Source organism: Eulemur rufifrons, chromosome 9 (genome assembly GCF_041146395.1).
Source record: "Eulemur rufifrons isolate Redbay chromosome 9, OSU_ERuf_1, whole genome shotgun sequence".
NCBI lineage: Eukaryota > Metazoa > Chordata > Mammalia > Primates > Lemuridae > Eulemur > Eulemur rufifrons.
The window spans coordinates 38393862-38413698 of NC_090991.1; the positions used below are offsets into that span (position 1 = coordinate 38393862).

The window sequence follows — 19837 nt, forward strand, 5'->3', positions numbered from 1 at the left end:
CGGGCGCGGTGGCTCACACCTGTAATCCTAGCACTCTGGGAGGCCGAGGTGGGTGGATCGCTCGAGGTCAGGAGTCTGAGAACAGCCTGAGCAAGAGCGAGACCCCATCTCTACTAAAAATAGAAAGAAATGATTTGGACAAATAAAAATATACATAGAAAAAAATTAGCCGGGCATGGTGGCACATGCCTGTAGTCCCAGCTACTCGGGAGGCTGAGGCAGAAGGATTGCTTGAGCCCAGGAGTTTGAGGTTGCTGTGAGCTAGGCTGACGCCACGGCACTCTAGCCCGGGCAACAGAGGGAGACTCTGTCTCAAAAAACAAAACAAAACAAAACAAAAAAACAAAAACAAAAACAAAACAAAACAAACCAAACCCACCACCATGAAACCTATGTTATCCAGGGCTTGCCTCCACTCCCCAGGGCAAGTATTACTATCTTTCTGCACTGAAGGGAAAAAAAAGACAAAAAAACCCATTTATTATAAGGATCTAATCCTACATGATCACATTTACCTTTAGGTAAATAAAAGTGCTCCTGAAATCAATCATCCCTCCTCCCTCCTTCTTTCCCTCCCCTCTTTCTTTCTTTCTTTTTTTTTTTTTTTTTGAGAGATGAGTACCTGGCATCAGCCTAGCTCACTGCAACCTCAAACTCCCAGGCTCAAACGATCCTCCTGCCTCAGCCTCCCAAGTAGCTAGGACCACAGGTGCGCACCACCACACCCAGCTGATTTTTCTATTTTTGATAGAGACAGGGTCTTGCTCTTGCTCAGGCTGGTCTCCAATTTTTGAGCTCAAACGATTCTCCTGCCTCAGCCTCCCAGAGTGCTAGGATTACAGGCATGAGCCAAAGCACCCGGCACTGAAATCATTTCTAATGAAGACCAAGTATCCTTACAAAGTGAGACGAGAAGCTCAACGTTCCTTGTGATTCTAAAACCTTTCACTCTAACCATCTTAAAAGGCCCCAAAAGGAAGCTTTCTTTCCCACCCAGATTTGGTCCCTAGAACTTACTCTGCAAGCGATGCAGGCCTTCTCATGGTCAGGAGCCATCCTGAGAGCCTGCACAAAAAACTGAACTGCCTTCTCAATACAATCTTCATAATAAAGGCAAAGACCTCGTACATACAGAGCATCCGCATTGGTGGAATCCATTCGTAAAATGTCACTGCAATAGCCAGAAACAGGCACATTCAGCTGTGGTTCAGAATGTCCTCACCATTACTACCATTTGTGGCCAGTTTTTTCCTTGACCATGTGTCTAGTATTAAAAGTAACCAAAGGTAGACAGATTCTCAAGAACTCTTCCCAAACCTTCCCAAATAAAATACCTGTATTTATCTTTAATATAGTTGTGTCTCACGATCCTTATTATACCAGAACAGGGTTGGCAAACTACAGCCCACAGGGTCAAATCCTTTCTGCCATTGGTTTTTGTAACTAAAGTTTTATTGAAACATAGCCACACCCATTTGTTGTTCAACTATTATCCACAGCAGCTTTTGTACACTGTACAATGGCAGAATTGAGTTATACTAACAGAGACCCTGTGGCCTGCAAAAGCTAAAATATTTACTATCTGGTCCTTTTCAGAACATTTGCCAACCCATGGAGTAGAAGAAAAAGGACTACTTAAAAAAACAAACAAAATCCACCAAACTAACATAACACAATCTGTTCTTCATATACAGCTCAAATACCCAACATGCTACTATACTCTTATATACCCCCTGTGGGTTTTTAAATCCGTTCTAACCTTTGGCTTTAAGTCCTAAGAAGGTCCAGTCAGCCCTAGCTGGCCTATCCATGGGACCATATGGTAGCTCCCACTGCAGACAGCTGCCAGATAGCATCACTCCAGTAGTGTCTGGCATTTCAATGATGAACTGGCCTGACTGCTTACCTGGCCACAGACTGTGCTTCTGGATAACGACCCAGCATTGCTAAACATTCTGCTTTGAGGATTTTGAAGCGATGGCAGGCAGGGGCAAATTCTAGGGCTCGGTCCATGCAGAAAACAACCTATAGGGAAGAAGAGAGCAAATAAGGCTCTTCATCCTGGACTCCAGAAATGTCTTCATTTTAGTTGGGTCACAGGCAACAAGCAGATTCAAAGCTTAAAGTGGGTTCACCGTTGAGTAGGAAATATCAAAATTTATTAACATACCTGATTCATTAAAGTACTATAATAAGGAAAGCAGAGTTTCCAAATGATAATGATGACAGTACACATTTATGGAGTACTTTATGTATTAACCCATTTAATCCTCATGACAATTTTATGTGATAAGTAATATTACCATCTTTGTTTTACTGATGAGACAACTAAGGCACAGAGAACTAAGGTTTGAGGCTTCCAAAGCTAAATGATATAAACAGGATTTGATCTTGAACACTAAGCTAGGCACAGTGGCTCATGCCTATAATCCTAGCACTCTGGGAGGCCGAGGTGGGAGGATCCCTTGGGCTCAGGAGTTCGAGACCAGCCTTAGCAAGAGTGAGACCCCATCTCTACTAAAAATAGAAAAATTAGCTGGGTGTCCCGGTGGGTGCCTATAGTCCCAGCTACTTGGGAGGCTGGGGCAGGAGGATCACTTCAGCCGAGGAGTTGGAGGTTACAGTGAGCTACAATGATGCCATTGCACTCTACCTGGGGTGACAGAGTGAGACCCTGTCTCAAAAAAAAAAAAAAAAAAAAAAAAAGAGAAAGAAATTGATCTTAGACACTAAGACTCCAGAGCCTATATTCCCCCCATCCTTCTTTTTTTGTTTTTGAAACAGGGTCTTGCTCTGTCACTTAGGCTGGAGTTTGCAGTGGTGCAGTAACAGCTCACTGCAGTCTCAAACTCCTGGGCTCAAGTGATCCTCCTGCCTCAGCCTCCCAAGTAGCTGGGACTACAGTCATACAGCACCATGCCTGGCTAATTTTTTTAACTTTTTTTTGGTAGAGACAGGATCTTGACACATTGCCCAGGCTGGTCTCAACCTCTTGGGCTCAAGCAATCCACCTGCCTTAGTCTCCCAAAGTACTGGGATTATAGGTGTGAGCCACCATGCCTGACCAAGAGCCTGTACCCTTAATCGCCATGATAAGCTGCCTCCACAATGAATCATAACCATAATGACTATGATGAAAACTCACATTCTCACAAACACTGCTATTTGTTACTTTGCATAATTCATCATGTTTAGCCTGTTAAGCAAGACAAGGAATAGCAAAAATAACCTGGTACAGAATCATTGCTCCTTTTTTTTTTTTTTTTGAAACAGAGTCTCACTCTGTCACCCTGGGGAAAGTACAGTGGCGTCATCATAGCTCACTGTAACCTCAACCTCCTGGGCTCAAGCGATCCTCCTGCCTCAGCCTCCCAAGTAGCTGGGACTATAGACACCATGATGCCCAGCTAATTTTCCTATTTTTTTTTTTTTTTTGGTAGAGAGGGAGTCTTGCTCTTGCTTGCTCAGGCTGGTCTCCAAGCTCAAGCAATCCTCCGACCTCAGCCTCCCAGAGTGCTAGGATTATAGGTGTAGCCACCATGCCCGGCCTGTTTCCTATGTTATTGAAATTGTTCAGTTTCTTCCTTCCCTGTGCCTCACATTTCACTGAGTACTGCAGTGGCCCTTCATCCACCTATTCTTTTTAGTATAGAAATACACCAAGAAAATCGTATATTTTAAATAGTTCAAATAGAACTATATCATATTACTATTCTCAACATGCTGCTAAGCCATAAGCCAAGTATCTCACACACACGTAACAAGGTTGGGATGAGTTCACTCTTTCAGCCATATATCCCATTTTTCTCTTTTCAGAGTTTGTTCTCTGAGCTTTCACTTTCAGTTTAACTGCTATTTCTGGAAGATCCCTGATGACTCATATTCACCCCAAGAATAAATGAACCAAAAGAAAAACCTGGAATGAAGGGACACCCATTCCCTCTAACAATCTGGCGATGGGGATCAGGAAGAAATAAAGTCTGAAAACTTGCCAGCAGAAATAACTCAAATCCCATCAACAGGAGACTGGTTAGGTAACACAGACATTCATATAATGGAACACTATGTACTAATATTGAAAGACCTGCAAAATCTATTCAGTGAAAAAAAGGGTACAGAACTGTGTAAAGTACACTAACTTCATACAAAAAAAAAAAAGAAAAGAAAAGAAAATTAAGGATCTACACTTTATATACACACAACAAAACTGTAGAAGGAAACACAAGACATAAGAACAGTCGTTACCTTAGGGGAGTGAGACCTGGGCAGACAGAGGACGTGTGAAGGGATGCTCATCACTAAAAATTTTTTCATACTTTTTAGCTTTTGAAACATGAATAGCACCTATTCAAAAACTGAAATTAAAAAATATGGGCAAGTAGGTAAACACCATGAGCTGTTACACAGAGAAGACTTTCTGCAGTGTCACACAGCAGTGATGGGGATCTCTCTCCTTCAGCAGCACAAGTTACCGTCCTGGAAGTTCTAAGGACAATATGAAAACTTAGGTACTATGTAGGTAGAACTGTAATGCTAATTTCCTCTCTCAGATGGAAAAGGAATGAGCAGGGAGGAAAGAAGTCAGGCAAAATGCAGTGGCCACACCCTGCTGCCTTCACAGGGACAACATTCCCTGGAAGCTGGTTCTGCTCAGCATGGGGAGTGTCAGTTAAGGGCTCAGTGCTTCACTTCCCACCCCCCACCTCTCCATGACTAGGGACAGCTGCAGGCAAAGAAGATCTTTGTTTCTTCCAAGTTCATCTGTTTCCCCTGCCAGGATCATAATTCTTCATTTGTGACATCACCATGAGCTACAGTGGGGGTGGGGGGGAGCTGGGATGTCACAAACAGAGGATTCTGTCACAAACTCGGGATTCTGGCTCCAAAGTGAGCAAGAGAGAAAAGAAACCCAAAAGACTGCCTTTTGAGACAAAGCTTTTGCCTATGTAAACCTTAGAAAACGTGACAGTAAGCAGAACTGCTTTCCAAATACACAAAAACAAACACAACAAACTTATGCAGCACACTACAAAGACACTGTGGTTATTAAAACCAATGGACAAAAGAGGGATGCTACTAAGTTAATGCTGGGACTCTGCATAAGCTAATTCGATATATTCATTAACAAATAAAAGATCTCCAGAGTCTGAGTTAAGAATGGTTTTTTTTTTTTCTTTTTGTAGAGATGGGGTCTCAATCTTGCTCAGGCTGGTCTCGAACTCCTGAGCTCAATTGATCCTTCTGCCTCGGCCTCCCAGAGTGCTAGGATTACAAGCGTGAGCCACTGCTGCGCCTGGCCAAGAATGATTCTTAATGTACCCTTTTATCAAATATTTACTGAGTACCCTCTACAGAAAGCACTGAGCAAATTCCCACATATGAAGTGACAACTTCCTTGCTCAGATGGTACTCACAAACTTAAGTGATCTTAAAAATCTCTCCTGATCAGTGTTTTTTTTTTTTTTTGTAGAGATGAGGTCTCGCTAAATTGCCTGGGCTTGTCTTGAACTCTTGTCCTCAAGAGATCCTTCTGCCTCGGCCTCCCAAAGTGCTGGGATTACAGGTGTGAGCCACCATGTCCATCCCTGATCAGTGGTTTTTAACCGTTTTGAAGCCATCTATCTCCCCTTTTGAAACTGTAGTGAAACTATTTCTAAGTACCATTTAATGAAGGAGTTAGGAATTACAGAGATCAGACATAACAACAACAAGATCTCTGCAAGGAAAGGTGGCTTTTGGGAGCACTTTTGGGAGGATTGCTGAGGCCAGGAGATGGAAACCAGCCTGGGCAACATAGGAAAACTCCATCTGTACAAAACAAAGTTAACAAAAATAGCCAGGCATGGTGGCGCATGACTGTAGTCCCTGCTGCTTAGAAAGCTGAGGCAGGATAGCTTGAGCCCAGGAATTCAAGGTTACAGTGAGTTATGATTGCACCACTGCACCCCGGCCTGGATGACCTGTCTCTAACTTAAAAAAAGAAAGTAAAAGGGGCCTCTCCCCTGCCTCCCTCACTTTTTATTTTAAAGAAAAGACAGTCTCACTATGTTGCCAAGGCTGGAATACAGTGGCTATTCACAGAAGAGATCCCACTATTGATCAGCACAGGAGTTTTGAACTGCTCCACTTCTGCCTTGAGCTGGTTCATTCCTCCTTAAGCAACCCTACTCCTGGGAGGTTACCATACTGATCCCATACTTCGTGCTGACACCCAGTTAGCACAGCACACTACAGCCCAGAACTTCTGGACTCAAGGGACCCTCCTGCCTCAGCCTCCCAAGTAGCTGAGACTATATGCATGACACTGCACCCAGCTGTCTATTTTTGATAAATAGGTCCCAGTTCACATAAAGTAGGAGTAAAGCCAGCTCTCATTATAATATATATAATATATATATATAAATAGAGTACCCAAACCCTATACTTAATTCCAACTGGCTTTTTCTCTATTAACCAGCACACTTTTAGGCCATGACCTTACATCAACAACAGAAACAAATTTAAGTAACAAACTAATTTTGCTTTTTATCCAAAAGCCAAATGCTTAAGAAAAATAAGTACCTTAAGCAAAAAAAAATAAATAAATAAAATAAAATAAAATAAAATTGCCTGAGCAAGAGCGAGACCCCGTCTCTACCAAAAAATAGAAAGAAATGATTTGGACAGCTAAAAATATACATAGAAAAAAATTAGCCGGGCATGGTGGCACATGCCTGTAGTCCCAGCTACTCAGGAGGCTGAGGCAGGAGGATCGCCTGAGCCCAGGAGTTTGAGGTTACTGTGAGCTAGGCTGATGCCACGGCACTCTAACCCGGGCAACAGAGCGAGACTCTGTCTCAATAAATAAATAAATAAATAAAGAGGGAAAGAAAAGTCAAAAGCCTAATTTAAATGATAATTTAGTATTCTAAATCTTTTGTCCCATACTACTTCTCTTAATTATCACACACACACACACACACACACACAGGAACTTTGTGACAAAGGATAGATGAAATTATCTCATAGTTGTACTTTACCTTCCGAAAATCCCGCTTCTCAAAATCCGTTTCTGCTATTTTCTCATATTCCATGACTGCATTGGCATTTTTGAACTACACCGGAAAACCAGATACAGGAAATTTTAATGAAGTTGTAGATTCAACAATCACAAAAACCAACAAGTCCTTGATAAATCTGAATTTGAACCGAGTAAATATATCTCCTCCCAAGTATACTAGACTACCTATTTTGACATAAACAAGACTCATACCTCCTGTTGTGCCTGAGCATTTTATGATCTAGTTCTAGAGCTCTCAGGAAACTGAGACACGCTGCCATGGCATTCCCTAGAGAGAGGTAGCACCTGCCCTCTCGTAGATGCCCCTAGAAGACTTTCTTTCAAGATAACCAGAACCACAGACATTTCACAAATCAAGCTGATAAAGATACAGTCAAGACTCCTTTAACAGAAAGGCTAAGACTCAAATTCACCCTCAGTTTGAACTTCAAGCCAGGAACACAAGAGTCATGCCTTGATATACATCAAATAAATGCAACGCATTACCAGGGATTGAGCATACGTTTTGAGATTCTCACTAAAATGCATCCAGGTGTAAAGTGTATATATAATCATGTGCTGCATAATGACATCTGATCAACAACAGACCACCTATATGGCATATATGGCAGTGGTCCCATGAGATTATAATATTGTACTGTTACTGTACCTTTTCCTGTGTTTAGATACGCAAATACTATTGTGTCACAGTTGCCTCCAGTATTCAGTACAGTAACATGCTGTACAGGTTTGTAGCACAGAAGCAACAGGCTACACCATATATATGGCCCAGGTGTGTAGTAGACTATACCATCTAGGTTTGTATAAGTACACCCTATGATGTTTGCACAATGACAAAATCATCTAACAGAATGTATTCCTGTCATTAAATGACGAATGACTGTATATGGAGATGGAACTAAAATAGGCTTTGGCTGCTACCAATTTAATCAGGATCTCAACTTACCCAAATTCTTTAACCTCACTCAAATCAGTCCCTTCAAGTGTTTGCCTATTCCTCTGGCCATCTCAGAAACCCTCTAATTTTCACAGATTTTTTTTAAAGCTGTAAATCATACTCAAAGTTCATTTTACAGGCAAGGAAGCAGAGGCTTAGAGAGACTATGAGACTTGCCTAAAGTCACCCAGGTGTGACTGATGACGGAAGTGGGACTAGATTTCAGTTCTGATTTTCAAGTCACTACTCTTTCCAAATATACTACACTGTCTCCTTTGATACAAACACGATCAGACCCATACCTCCTGTTGTGCCTGAGTATTTTTATGATCCAATTCTAGGGCTCTCTGGAAACTGCGACAAGCTGCCATGGCATTCCCTAGAGAGAGGTGGCATTTGCCCTCTCGCAGATGTCCCTAGAGGAGGAAACACAAAGGAGCATGATTGGCCAAGCACAGAGAAATAAACAGCAGAACAAACACCCACACAAAACCAAGAGGCAATGAAAATGGCTGAGCAGTAGTTCTCAACCAGGGCAGTTTGCCCTCTGGGGGACATTTAGCAATGTTAGGAGAAACTTTTGATTGTTACAACTGGAGACAGGGGGTGCTACTGATACTCAGTGATTAAAGGCCAGAGATATTACTAAACACATTCTACAATGCACAGGACAGATCCTCACAACAAAGAATAATCTGGCCCACAATGTCAATGGCATCAAGACTAAGAAACCCTGGGCTAGAGTAGCTCAACTGTAGCAACACAGCCTTCCCCAAACAGCTCCATTACATACCCGGACAAAACTGTCATCCAACCTCACTGACTGTTGTGCATCTCCAAGAGCTTCCCGGAACCTTCCAAGCATCATCAACGTGGCTGCTCGATTACCATAATAGCTAGCATTCTTAGGACACGTATCTATAGGAAAGGCAGAAGAATATAAAACAAACTTTAGCACAGGGCACTGCTTCAAAAACTTACAGGGCATCTCCCTCAGAATGACATTAAGGAAACTGACCTATAGGAATGTTGACACATTCTCTTTAAAAGGCCACAGGCAAATTTTTGATTACCTGTGCATACAGCAATGATACAACCAATTTTAAAAGAAAACAAGTTGCAGCTTTAAAGCGCACGATTATCTTTTAATGGAGAGTGGCAGCCCATTAATCTCCTTAATGAACTGTGTTTTGTGTAATGAGATATTAAAGGGAATGTGCATTTGTTGAGTTAGCAGAAGCAAGTTAGGTGAGGAGAATGCTGACATGGGATTGACATATGCTAGCAAGTTAAGCATAGAGATAACTAAGACTTGATTTCATCTACAAAGGTCATTTTCTAAGACAGTACCTGATTGGCAACGGCTGAGATATATTTAGGTGGGTGGGTATTTTTTTGAGATAACATTCAGTATTTCTGGAATTCCCTTTGATTCACCAAAAGAAAATCTACTTGCTCCAGCTAGAAAGTTATCACTCATGAGATCATTAAGCCCGAAGGATTCCACAGAATAACAGTTATCAACCCAATAAGCAAAAGGTTACTTCTTAGAGAGAAGCTATTTATAATAGTATTTGGCAAATAAGTATTTTCTAGCATTAAGTATCAAGTCCTTCTCACCTATGGCTTTTGTATAATAGTTATAAGCTTCGTTGTAATCTTTCTTGGCATAGTATGCATTTCCTTGTTCCTTGAAAGACTCTGCTTCTCTGAAAAGGAAAGAGAAAATCATGTTACCATATGTAGGGAATAACCCCTGTAATCTTACAGGAGCAATCTTTGGTCTGCAGCCCCCGGCACACTGAGCTGAAAGTTAGTGTGATACTTGAAGGAATTTATAGATTTATTCAATAGGCTGATGGACCAAAAGGAGGTGCCAATAAAAGAATGTAAGTTCTTCAGATGCTATTTTTTGGTCACTTAGATACATTCAAACTAAATCAAGAAAACTGCTCTCATGTTGCCTGCCCTGCTTTGCCATTCCTGCCTGCAGTCATCCTTCTGCAGGATGGGCAAATTTAGACATTCCCTCAGAGCAACTGAATTTTTGTATCTATTTCCTTTCCTTTGTGTCACGACTGCTGCTTTTTTTTTGCAAACTTACAGAAAAATTGGTTACAGGTAATTCCATTCAGGGGCAACTGATTTCTCAATGTGAAATGGGTCACATGCTTAACAGTTTTAATGATTTAGTCTCCTGAAGTGGCTCATGTGTTTGTCACTGGAAGGACAAGCAGAGCAAAAGCAGGTGGCCAAGGAGTTAAAAGCATAGCATATGGGTGTTTAAGATGGGGACAGAGTTGAGTGACAGCAGAGATTAAGAACTTGGATGACAGAGACATACGAGATACAAGCTGCTAGTGCCATGCTAGAAGGAGTACCCATCTACTGGTGTTCCCTCTGCCCACCATGTCTATGTCAGTACTTAATGCCCCCTTTACCATCCCTCCAGTACCTTGTATATTCAGCAAATGAGTTATATGAAAAAATTTTCCCCTACCCCAAAGATCCTTTTTTTTTTTTTTTTGAGACAGGGTCTCATTCTGTCACCCAGGCTGAAGTGCAGTGGAGCAATCATAGCTCCCTGTAGCCTGGAACTCCTGGGCTCAAGCAATCCTCCTGCCTCAGCCTCCTGAGTAGCCGGGACTACGCTCAGCTAATTTTTCTTATTTTTTGTAGAGATGGTGTCTCACTATGTTAACTAGGCTTAAAGATCGATTTTTTGAAAGAACCATTAGACAAAAGTGTACTTTCCTAAAGGAACAATGTTATATAATTGGGTATTATATTCTTGACCAAGTAACTGGAATCAAATCAGACATGACCAATAGTGTTTTAAAAGAACAAACCAGGCCGGGTGCGGTGGCTCACGCCTGTAATCCTAGCACTCTGGGAGGCCGAGGTGGGCGGATCGTTTGAGCTCAGGAGTTCGAGACCAGCCTGAGCAAGAGCGAGACCCCATCTCTACTAAAAATAGGAAGAAATTATATGGACAGCTAAAAATATATATAGAGAGAAAAAATTAGCCGGGCATGGTGGTGCATGCCTGTAGTCCCAACTACTCGGGAGGCTGAGACAGGAGGATCCCTTGAGCTCAGGAGTTTGAGGTTGCTGTGAGCTAGGCAGACGCCACGGCACTCACTCTAGCCTGGGCAACAAAGTGAGACTCTGTCTCAAAAAAAAAAAAAAAAAAAGAACAAACCAGTTACCTCTATCAAAGATACCCAAAATCATTCTGCCCAACCTGATAAAGATAATTCTTTACTGAAATGATTTCTGTAACATAACTAAATATCTGAACATTTTTGTTATAAGGAAGAATCTTTGTTTCTTTTCCCGTCCTTCACACATACACACAAAAAAGAACTCAGTTCAGGGTTGTCTGAAGTGGGGACGAAAGTCATAGTTCTTAACCTTAGTGAGGGTATGGGAGTTTACAGCTTGATCCTATGGACACTGGCACTAGGGAGATTTGTGATTTACTTACTTACATATTTTAAACTACAAAACTGGCAAAGTCACCCTCCTTTTATTGAGGTGATCCTCCCCCCTTCCATTCTTCTCCCCCACTGTCCTGGCAAGCCCTACTAATATGAAAAGGCTGCTAGAAGAAAAGAGAAGGAAATGGGAAGGACTATAAACGTGAACAGATTTGAACTGTGATGGACATAAATCTGCTTGATTAATTTTATTATACCAACTGTCACAATGCTGTAAAGAGGCCATCTGCTATTAAAAGTCTTCAAGAAGGATCTCCCAACTGCAAGACTTAAAGGACCAACTGAAATCTTACTAAATGGTATACCATCCTGTAACTCTAAATGAAGCAAAGTACTAGAAAAACTCTGAGGAGTCTGTCTTTTAAGAGCATACATGCCAAGGGATTTGAAGAAAGAGCTTCCCCCAAATTGGATTTCAGGAGTTGAGTCAAAATGTCGTGAAGAAATGGAGTAGTAAATTCCAAAGTAGACACTAGGCCCAAACTGTATCTGAGAAGATCTAGCCTCCTCTTCAGTCAGCTAGTGGCTAAGAATAGGCATCTAGGCACTTGGACAGATATTGTGTCAGCAATATAAAGCTCATTAGTCAAAAGTGAAACAATCTCTTGAGCTACTGAAAGGTGCCTCTCCCTTCCTGAAACACTACTACCATGGAGGTGAGTTCAGCATTGAATTCTGATAAAAATATCAAGGATGATTTCTGTGGAATAGTACTAATAATTATTGAGGTCAGGTAGTTTCCATACATTATGATCTCTAAACAACTAGTCAAGTGAGTTTCATTATTCTCATTTTTCAAAGAAGCAGATTAAAGCTTGGAGGTTAAATAACTTGCCCACGGTTAGGATGTGACCCACACTTGTCAGATTCCAAAGCTTATACACTTTCTACTGTGCTAAGCTTTCTTTCTGATGCTTACCTCTACCTAATGCTAAATACTTTGAAAATTAACCTGTACCACTGGGAATAAAATGAGGACAATAAATATAAATTTCTTTAAACTAAGACACAAAATAGCTACAGCATATAAAATTCAACCTCAGAACTGAAATCCTGATTTAAATGAGCTAAATGACATTCCTAAAAATTAGTCACAGAGGGAGCAGGGCTCCTTTCTCTTTAAGATACAAGATCTAATGAACTGGACTTTGCCTCCCCCAAGAAATGCATTTTCTTTTAGTAAATGGTGAGTAGATTCCATTCTAGAGCAAACAAAGCAAGTAATGTAGAGTCAGCCCACAGCAGAAAGAACAAGAAGAATTGTGTTGTGACAAGTTACCATGTTTTTAACCTCACACTGCACAGCATTAGGCCAGAATTAGCTATTCCCACACAACTGCCTCATGTAAAGGACTTATTTTCATAGAAACGTGGCCGATGAACAGCTGCCTAAACAATGGGCACTTAGTGCTTTTAGACTGAATGTTTATTTTTTTGCCTCCAGGTCCAATGCCCAAAGTGGAGTCCTCCCTTCATTCTGAACCTCCCCACAAAATATGCAACAAGCTTTAACCGACGGGCCTGACCCTGGGAGACCAGGTGAGGAAAGAGTGGATCTTTGGAATCCAGCATGGCAGCAGCAAAAACTGAACAGGCTGCATCAGGGACAACTCTAGGGTTAAATCCATTCAAGACCTGCCTTGGGAGTCTGAGAAAGGGCTGAAGCTTGTTCAAGTTGCCCTCACAGCAAAAGGGCTGAAGGATGAGATGTCAAAGGCATGGGACTGGAAAAGAAGAAGAGCTGGTTAACACTGGAGTTGAGGGCACCGTGGTAGCATCTGTCACTCCACTCACTGCCAGGGTAGATTCATTTGATAACCAAGTGAGGTTACAACATATACCTACTGAAACACATCAGTACTGAGAAAGAAGAATTAGGATTAATTTGGTTCACCTTGACCAATGAGACAGAGAGAGAGAGAGAGAGAGAGAGAAGGAAGGAAGGAAGGAAGGGAGGGAGGGAGGGAAGGAAGGAGGGAGGAAAGGATTCCCAAGGGAGTAAACTAATCATTATTTTCTGTGACTACAAAATTAAATTCAGACTAAACCCTGAAATATAGTACCATGGCAAATATACCTCTAGTGCTTTTTAAGATTTTCAAAGCATTTCCAATGAAGATTTTCAAATGGCCTTCGGGAGTGGTGATGGCAATAATTTCACCTGTCCTCTAGCTGAGGAAGAGCTACTGAGGCACCCAAGGTAATTGCACAGGTTTCCTAACTCCTGGAAGCCTGTTTTTTTTCCCTCTAGATTCTGTTAGTGTCAAGGTTTTTAAATTAAAACTAATTTATCCAGTTTCTCATCCAATCCTTGGGTCAAGTCTACGCAGAATAAGGTTCACAGCTCTGATTCACCAAGAGATGCTGGGAATGACTATACCTCCACCAATCCAGGTCTCTCACTTTAATCGATAGCAACAAATTCTTCTGACGACAACTATTGAAAGAAAGGCTTTCAAAAAAAATCTGTCTGCTCTGGATGTATGATGGAGGGATCTCCCATAACAGGATCAGCACTGGAGGGCCTGGCCTTTAGAGAATGTATCCCACTCTTGTTCTGCTTTGCTATTGTAAAATGTTTCCGTCACCCCCCTTAACCAGCAAGAAAACTGCAGCTTTGAAAACCTGCTCTTCTACACTGTATGTGGGTTAAAATCCTTTGAACATGCATTGGGAGTTACATCCTCTCCCTCCCAATTCAGCATTCATTCACTGCTGATGCTAATTACTCCAACACAGACTGCCAAGGGAATCGTTTGGTATCACACAGGTCTTAGCAGGGCTCAGTATCATGTGATCAAATCAGACAACTTGGGCCTATGATTGGCAGCCACCTTTGCACAGTTACAGCTCAGCTAAATTAAAAACACATTAAAACACCACAGTTGACATTGCAATGTGCCCCAAATTAGATGCCCTATAAAAATTTCCATTTTCTCTCTAAATGCTTCCAAGTTGAACACTTAAGCAAGATCTCTGCCTTAGGCCAAATAGTCTAACTTTTAGCAATTAAATAGGCACTCAGAAACTTTCATGGGCCTCCACTAATGCAGGCTTAATTGGGTGATAGTTTTTTAAATGTCTTTAACGTGGCAGGGGTCTCTCTGGAACTGTTTGACATACCATATATTTGCAGATTATTAAAACTATGAGATTCTTTATCATTTGTACCATATAATTGTAAGATTTATTCCACCCCATTGTATGAAAAATAAAGACCAGCACGGTTTCACTACTCTGCAACATGTGTACACCTAGGAAATGCTGATTGGATTTTTGTATGACAAAAAATATGCTACATTGCTTTTATTTCAAGTATTTGGCCTGAATTATATTTTTAATAAAGTTATGCTCTTCCAATAGCATTAGTAATAGTTTAAATCAAAACAGATACAGTAGCTTGAATGAATTTTTTGTTTGTGGGTTTTTGAGGTTTTTTGCTTTTTGTTTGCATTTTCTTGATGTATTCTGCTATTCCTGAAATTGAAGGAAAAAAATCTAGTTTTGCTAAAATTACAGCTGAGGACAAAATGATTTTTTTCATTAGAGTAGAGGTACTTAGTAGCTTTTGACTTTTGAGAATATTTTATTGGCAGTAAGAACTTTAGAAGATGTCTTTCTCTTCCTTCTTTTCCCCTTCTGGCTATTCACAATAATACTTTATACTGCCAATGAGTCAAATATTCTTTATGCATTATATTATACTCACTACTTCCAAAATGTCACCTTACTCTATGATTGTTGTGCTCCATTTTTTTTTTTTTAGTCAAATTTACTAGTTGCCCGTTCATCTAGAAATGTCCTCCACCCTTCAGAATTTACGGGATGTTGGCCAGTCTCAGAGTAGAAATTCCTTCCTTCTTCCCACAGTCCAAGACCTCTTGTCCCCCGTGGCATGTCACAGGGCCTGTTTCATGTTGTACTCTCTCTGACCTTCATGAGAGAATAAAGTAAAAGGAGCCCAGAAGCCTGACTTCTATTCCATCTTAGCAAAAGCAAGTTATTTCATTTCTTTCTTTTAAATCTTCTACTAATCTAGGAGTGAAAGGTCAATGTAAGTTTCACATAGATAAGTGGAAGCTATATACAAGTTGGAACAATTCCACAAATATTGCAAGGTACAGTATGCTGGATGCTTCATAACTGTCCAGAGAAAACAGATAGGGGCTCTATCCAACTGCTACCTATTAGCAAAGCTACCTGCTAGGCAGCTTACTTTACCCAATGTCCTACAGAATAGACAACTTCTGCTTTCACTTTAAAGCACAATTAAAACAACCCCCTACACCCTCCCCCCCAACAAAAGAGGGAAGGTGAAAGACAAAGATGAAGAAAATTCCTTAACACACCAGTTCAAATTGTTCTGTGTGTGGACATTCAAGGGGAAGCCCCAACAAGTAGAGCCGGAAGGGACACAAGATGCACCAAGAGGAGTCACAGATCAAGACTCTACAAAGCAGTAGCACTCTCTGCTGCTCGAGCAGGGAAGGACACCAGGCAGCGCTCTGGAGTTGACTGTCTTAGTGGAGAAAAAGCAACCGACCAATCCAATCCTGTCAGAAATCCTACCACTGCAGGCAGAAGGATATTCACTCAGAAATAGATGCCTCAATTGTGAATTTTAAACTTATGCTAGTTCTTAAATGAGAGGTGTCACAATCTATGGCATCTACCCAACCTTCTTTTACCCCTGGGGAGAGGAGATTCAACCATAAAACTACTTCTGAGAAACAAGCCTCTCTGTAGCTGCTCTGAGGACACAAGTCACTGATTTTTCAGCATTAGCCAGAGGCTTGTTTTCATAACATATCCCCAAACCCACCATTTTCCATCCCTTGGTTCCCCATTCTGTGACATTTCTCACTACACTTATGGGGACACCAGTACCCATCAAAAATCTAGAACCCAGGAAATACAATTAAGAAAACTTGTAAAAATTTTTCTGAGTTTTTTTTTTTTTTTTTTGAGGAAGGAGGGTGGAATAGGAACCAGAGTGGGGAGCCTGGATTGTCAACTGGTATTTTGTTTCTCTAAGTTCTCTTGATTCCTCAGTTCAACAGGTAGTTTCAGAGCAAACTGTCCAAGGAAGAATTTTCAGGATAGAAACTCCAAAAACAAGAGAGGTTCCTGTTTGCCCCTCACACCCTCGCCAAAAATAACATTAGAATCAGACAGAATCAGAGAGATGGTTAACACGGCTTATATGAAAACCTAGCCTCCCCACAAAAACTGTTAGTCACATGCCAATAGAATAGTAGGTCTCAGAGTCAGGCTTTGAAAGTCATATATTCCTCTTATTAGCATTCTCAAAAGCCTCAACCATTCATACTCTTGCCAACGGTGGGGTAAAACACAGGAACTGCCATTTTGATCTGGTTGGAGAAAGGAAAAAACTGTCACTCTAATAAAATGAATAGCCTACTATATTAACTACACTCTGAATCCTGCTCTTACTGCTGAAATTCACATAGTTTAAAAGAATACCTGGAACGACCTCTAAGTAACTTCCACATCACTCAGCACTGGAGAAAGGGGACCAAACATTAGTAGAGTAAGGAATAAATGGGTTCTCAGAGGGACTTTGCATCAGGCCACAAGGCACCCAGGCAGCCGCCGACCATTGTTCTCCAATCTTCCAAAGTCCTAGAGAAAGAAGGCAAAGGCAAGTGCCCAGTACTTGGCTTTTAAAAACTTTTATTTAATAAAATACTAGACTCAATGACTAAACTAATCCCTGATTGGCTGGAATGTACAATAAGGTTGGGCTTTCAGCCAATCAGAGTTCTCGTCATTGGGACTAGACTCTAGAGCAACTGCCACTCACTTAGCCCAACATTTTCTCAAAATTGGTCAGTTTCTCTGGCACTAGCTAACATATGGATCTAATTAAAGCAATAGGGAGAACCTTTCTCTGTATACTACATTTGCTCCAGTTACGATTCTCTAACAAATTTGCCACTCGTTAGTATCAGGGTTCAATTAATTTGCCCGTATTCAGGATTCTGTATTCCCAGGTTCATCCCTTCCTTAACCATGACTCATTTCTCCCATCTCCCATTTCTTCATCTTTGACCACACTTAAAGCATACCAAAATGAAAATGAAGTGTTTTTCACTGATTTGGGTTCAAGGTCAAAGATAAATTACCATTCAGCTTGCAGGCTTCTTGAAATGTCTAGCTGCCTGCCCTGAAACTTCTAGAGGAAGATTAGGACGACAAACTCCTAAGAATTTAAAACACGGTAAGGAAGAAAGGGGGCAAGGAGAAAAGGCATGCCCACAAGGTCTTCAGTTAAGTAAGGCCAGGAACTCCAAAATGCCCTGAGAAGCTGCAGCAAACAAATAGCAACTACAACAGACGCTGGGATGTGGATTCAGGATTTAGTTCTTCCCACTAGTAGTATGGATAGAAAAATAAAAGCCAAAATTCTAATCCACAAAGAGTTTACAATATCTAGATACTAAGAAAGGGCCTATGAATAATTGCTCTTGTTTGATCCACCAGGAAGACAGACACAGAGAAGTTAAGATTATCAGCTCAAGGAATCAGGTAAGGATGTCCCTGCTCCTAAGGGTATGGCTTCCTTGATCCTTTTAGACCTCACTGTCCAGTCACACAAGGTATACACTAAGACACCTGAAAGCCCTCCCATTTCTCATAATAAAAGGCTACACCTATAGAGACCAAGCTGCTCCCCAGCCCAGAAAATTTTAAGGTATTCACATTTTAGGTAAAGCAGTCAGCAACTTCCCAGGAAAGTTAGTTGAAATGCAAAACTTCTGAAATTTAACCTTCTGGGTCCTAAGTAGCTTTATCTGTTCTGGTGGACAAAGAGAAACAAATAATCTTCATGATTTTGAAATGCCAGCTAATACATCTTTTATTTTAGCCTCTCAGCTGCTACAACTTTGTCAGAATGACAGGCAAAAAAAAAAATTGAAATCTATTTCTTTCCTCTCTAGAGACACTAAAGCTAAGGAAATAAAACATGCAGCCATTTAAAATGCTGCAACCATGAGGTTCAATGTCTTATAAGCTCCTCTCATTTTGCCCCCCTGTGGGACTGTGACAGTTTAGGAGCAGCAGGATGCACTTGAGCCAAGTGTAAGGAAGGAAAGGACTCCTTGTTGGGTCTCACAACAACAACCCAAGAGACTCATCAACTCTTGTGTCCCTGAGTGAACTGGTAGTAGGACTGTAACAAGAGAGACAGGAACTTGGCCAAATGACTCTAACCAAGCCAGACAGCAAAAGGGCATTTGTAAGGGATGTCCCTCCCACTGCCCTCTGCTATGCCTACCCAGGAGGGTTCCAGGAAACATGAAAAATATAAAACCACCTCCCTCCAAAGCTTCTAAATCTCCACTCCATTTTCAACACTGGAAAATCATAAACAAGGCTTTATCATACCAGCAGAGCCTAATGTTTACCCTGCTAAGGATGTCTTATATGACAAAAAAAAATCAAACTAATTTTTTTGTTGATTTCACCGATTTTCATTTTGATAAACATCTATGGTTTTTAATGTCTAAAAGAGCTCTATGTAAATATATTAAATATATCTCTATTTGGTAAAAATGCATTTTTCATAGTTTATGTTTTCTTACTGACAGATATAACTGTGCATTTTACAATCAATGACATCTTAAATTCCATGAAATAAGGTAGTTAACGTAAGTCAACACCCTCCTTTATTTTGGTGTACTGTTACCAAACATCATATATTTTGTGAGATGTGGTCACATTACAGCATTACTTATTTTATGTTTCTTAATGTATCTTAACTTACTACAATTTTATAATAGAATATCCTCTAAGGCTGTGATTTTTTTTTAAAAAAAAAAAAAAAAAAAAAGGATTTGCTGGCTGTGCACAGTGGCTCACGCCTGTAATCCTAGCACTCTGGGAGGCCGAGGTGGGCGGATCGTTTGAGCTCAGGAGTTCCAGACCAGCCTGAGCAAGAGCGAGACCCCATCTCTACTAAAAATAGAAAGAAATTATATGGACAGCTAAAAATATATATAGAAAAAATTAGCCGGGCATGGTGGTGCATGCCTGTAGTCCCAGCTACTCGGGAGGCTGAGACAGGAGGATCGCTTGAGCTCAGGAGTTTGAGGTTGCTGTGAGCTAGGCTGACGCCACGGCACTCACTCTAGCCTGGGCAACAGAGTGAGACTCTGTCTCCAAAAAAAAAAAAAAAAAAAAAAAAAACTACCTATGGTCAAGTCCCTATTTATTGCACAGAAAAACCACTGACTCTTTCCAACTACAAATACATTCCTACTATTCATTTAAGCTCTGTCTGTGTTGGGAGGAGTTTAGTTTCCCATTTTGCAATCG

General features: G+C 41.0%; 1 protein-coding gene across 4 annotated transcripts in view; it reads right to left on the minus strand.

The window, feature by feature from the left end:
- The window catches only part of DNAJC7 (DnaJ heat shock protein family (Hsp40) member C7), a 30004-nt gene that overhangs the window by 8383 nt on the left and 1784 nt on the right, over nt 1–19837 (minus strand). The window contains exons 2-8 of one of the 4 annotated variants that reach the window (XM_069482527.1): nt 16633–16642; nt 9618–9704; nt 8791–8915; nt 8300–8413; nt 7020–7094; nt 1907–2025; nt 1018–1171 (exon numbers count right to left, since the gene is read on the minus strand). In XM_069482527.1, the coding sequence (XP_069338628.1) occupies nt 1018–1171; nt 1907–2025; nt 7020–7094; nt 8300–8413; nt 8791–8865 (537 nt within the window). In that variant the 5' untranslated portion in view covers nt 8866–8915; nt 9618–9704; nt 16633–16642. Of the gene's footprint in view, nt 1–1017; nt 1172–1906; nt 2026–7019; nt 7095–8299; nt 8414–8790; nt 8916–9617; nt 9707–16632; nt 16643–16981; nt 17121–19837 lie in introns of those variants that run through there. The other 3 variants (XM_069482526.1, XM_069482525.1, XM_069482528.1) reach the window with 3 other exon arrangements.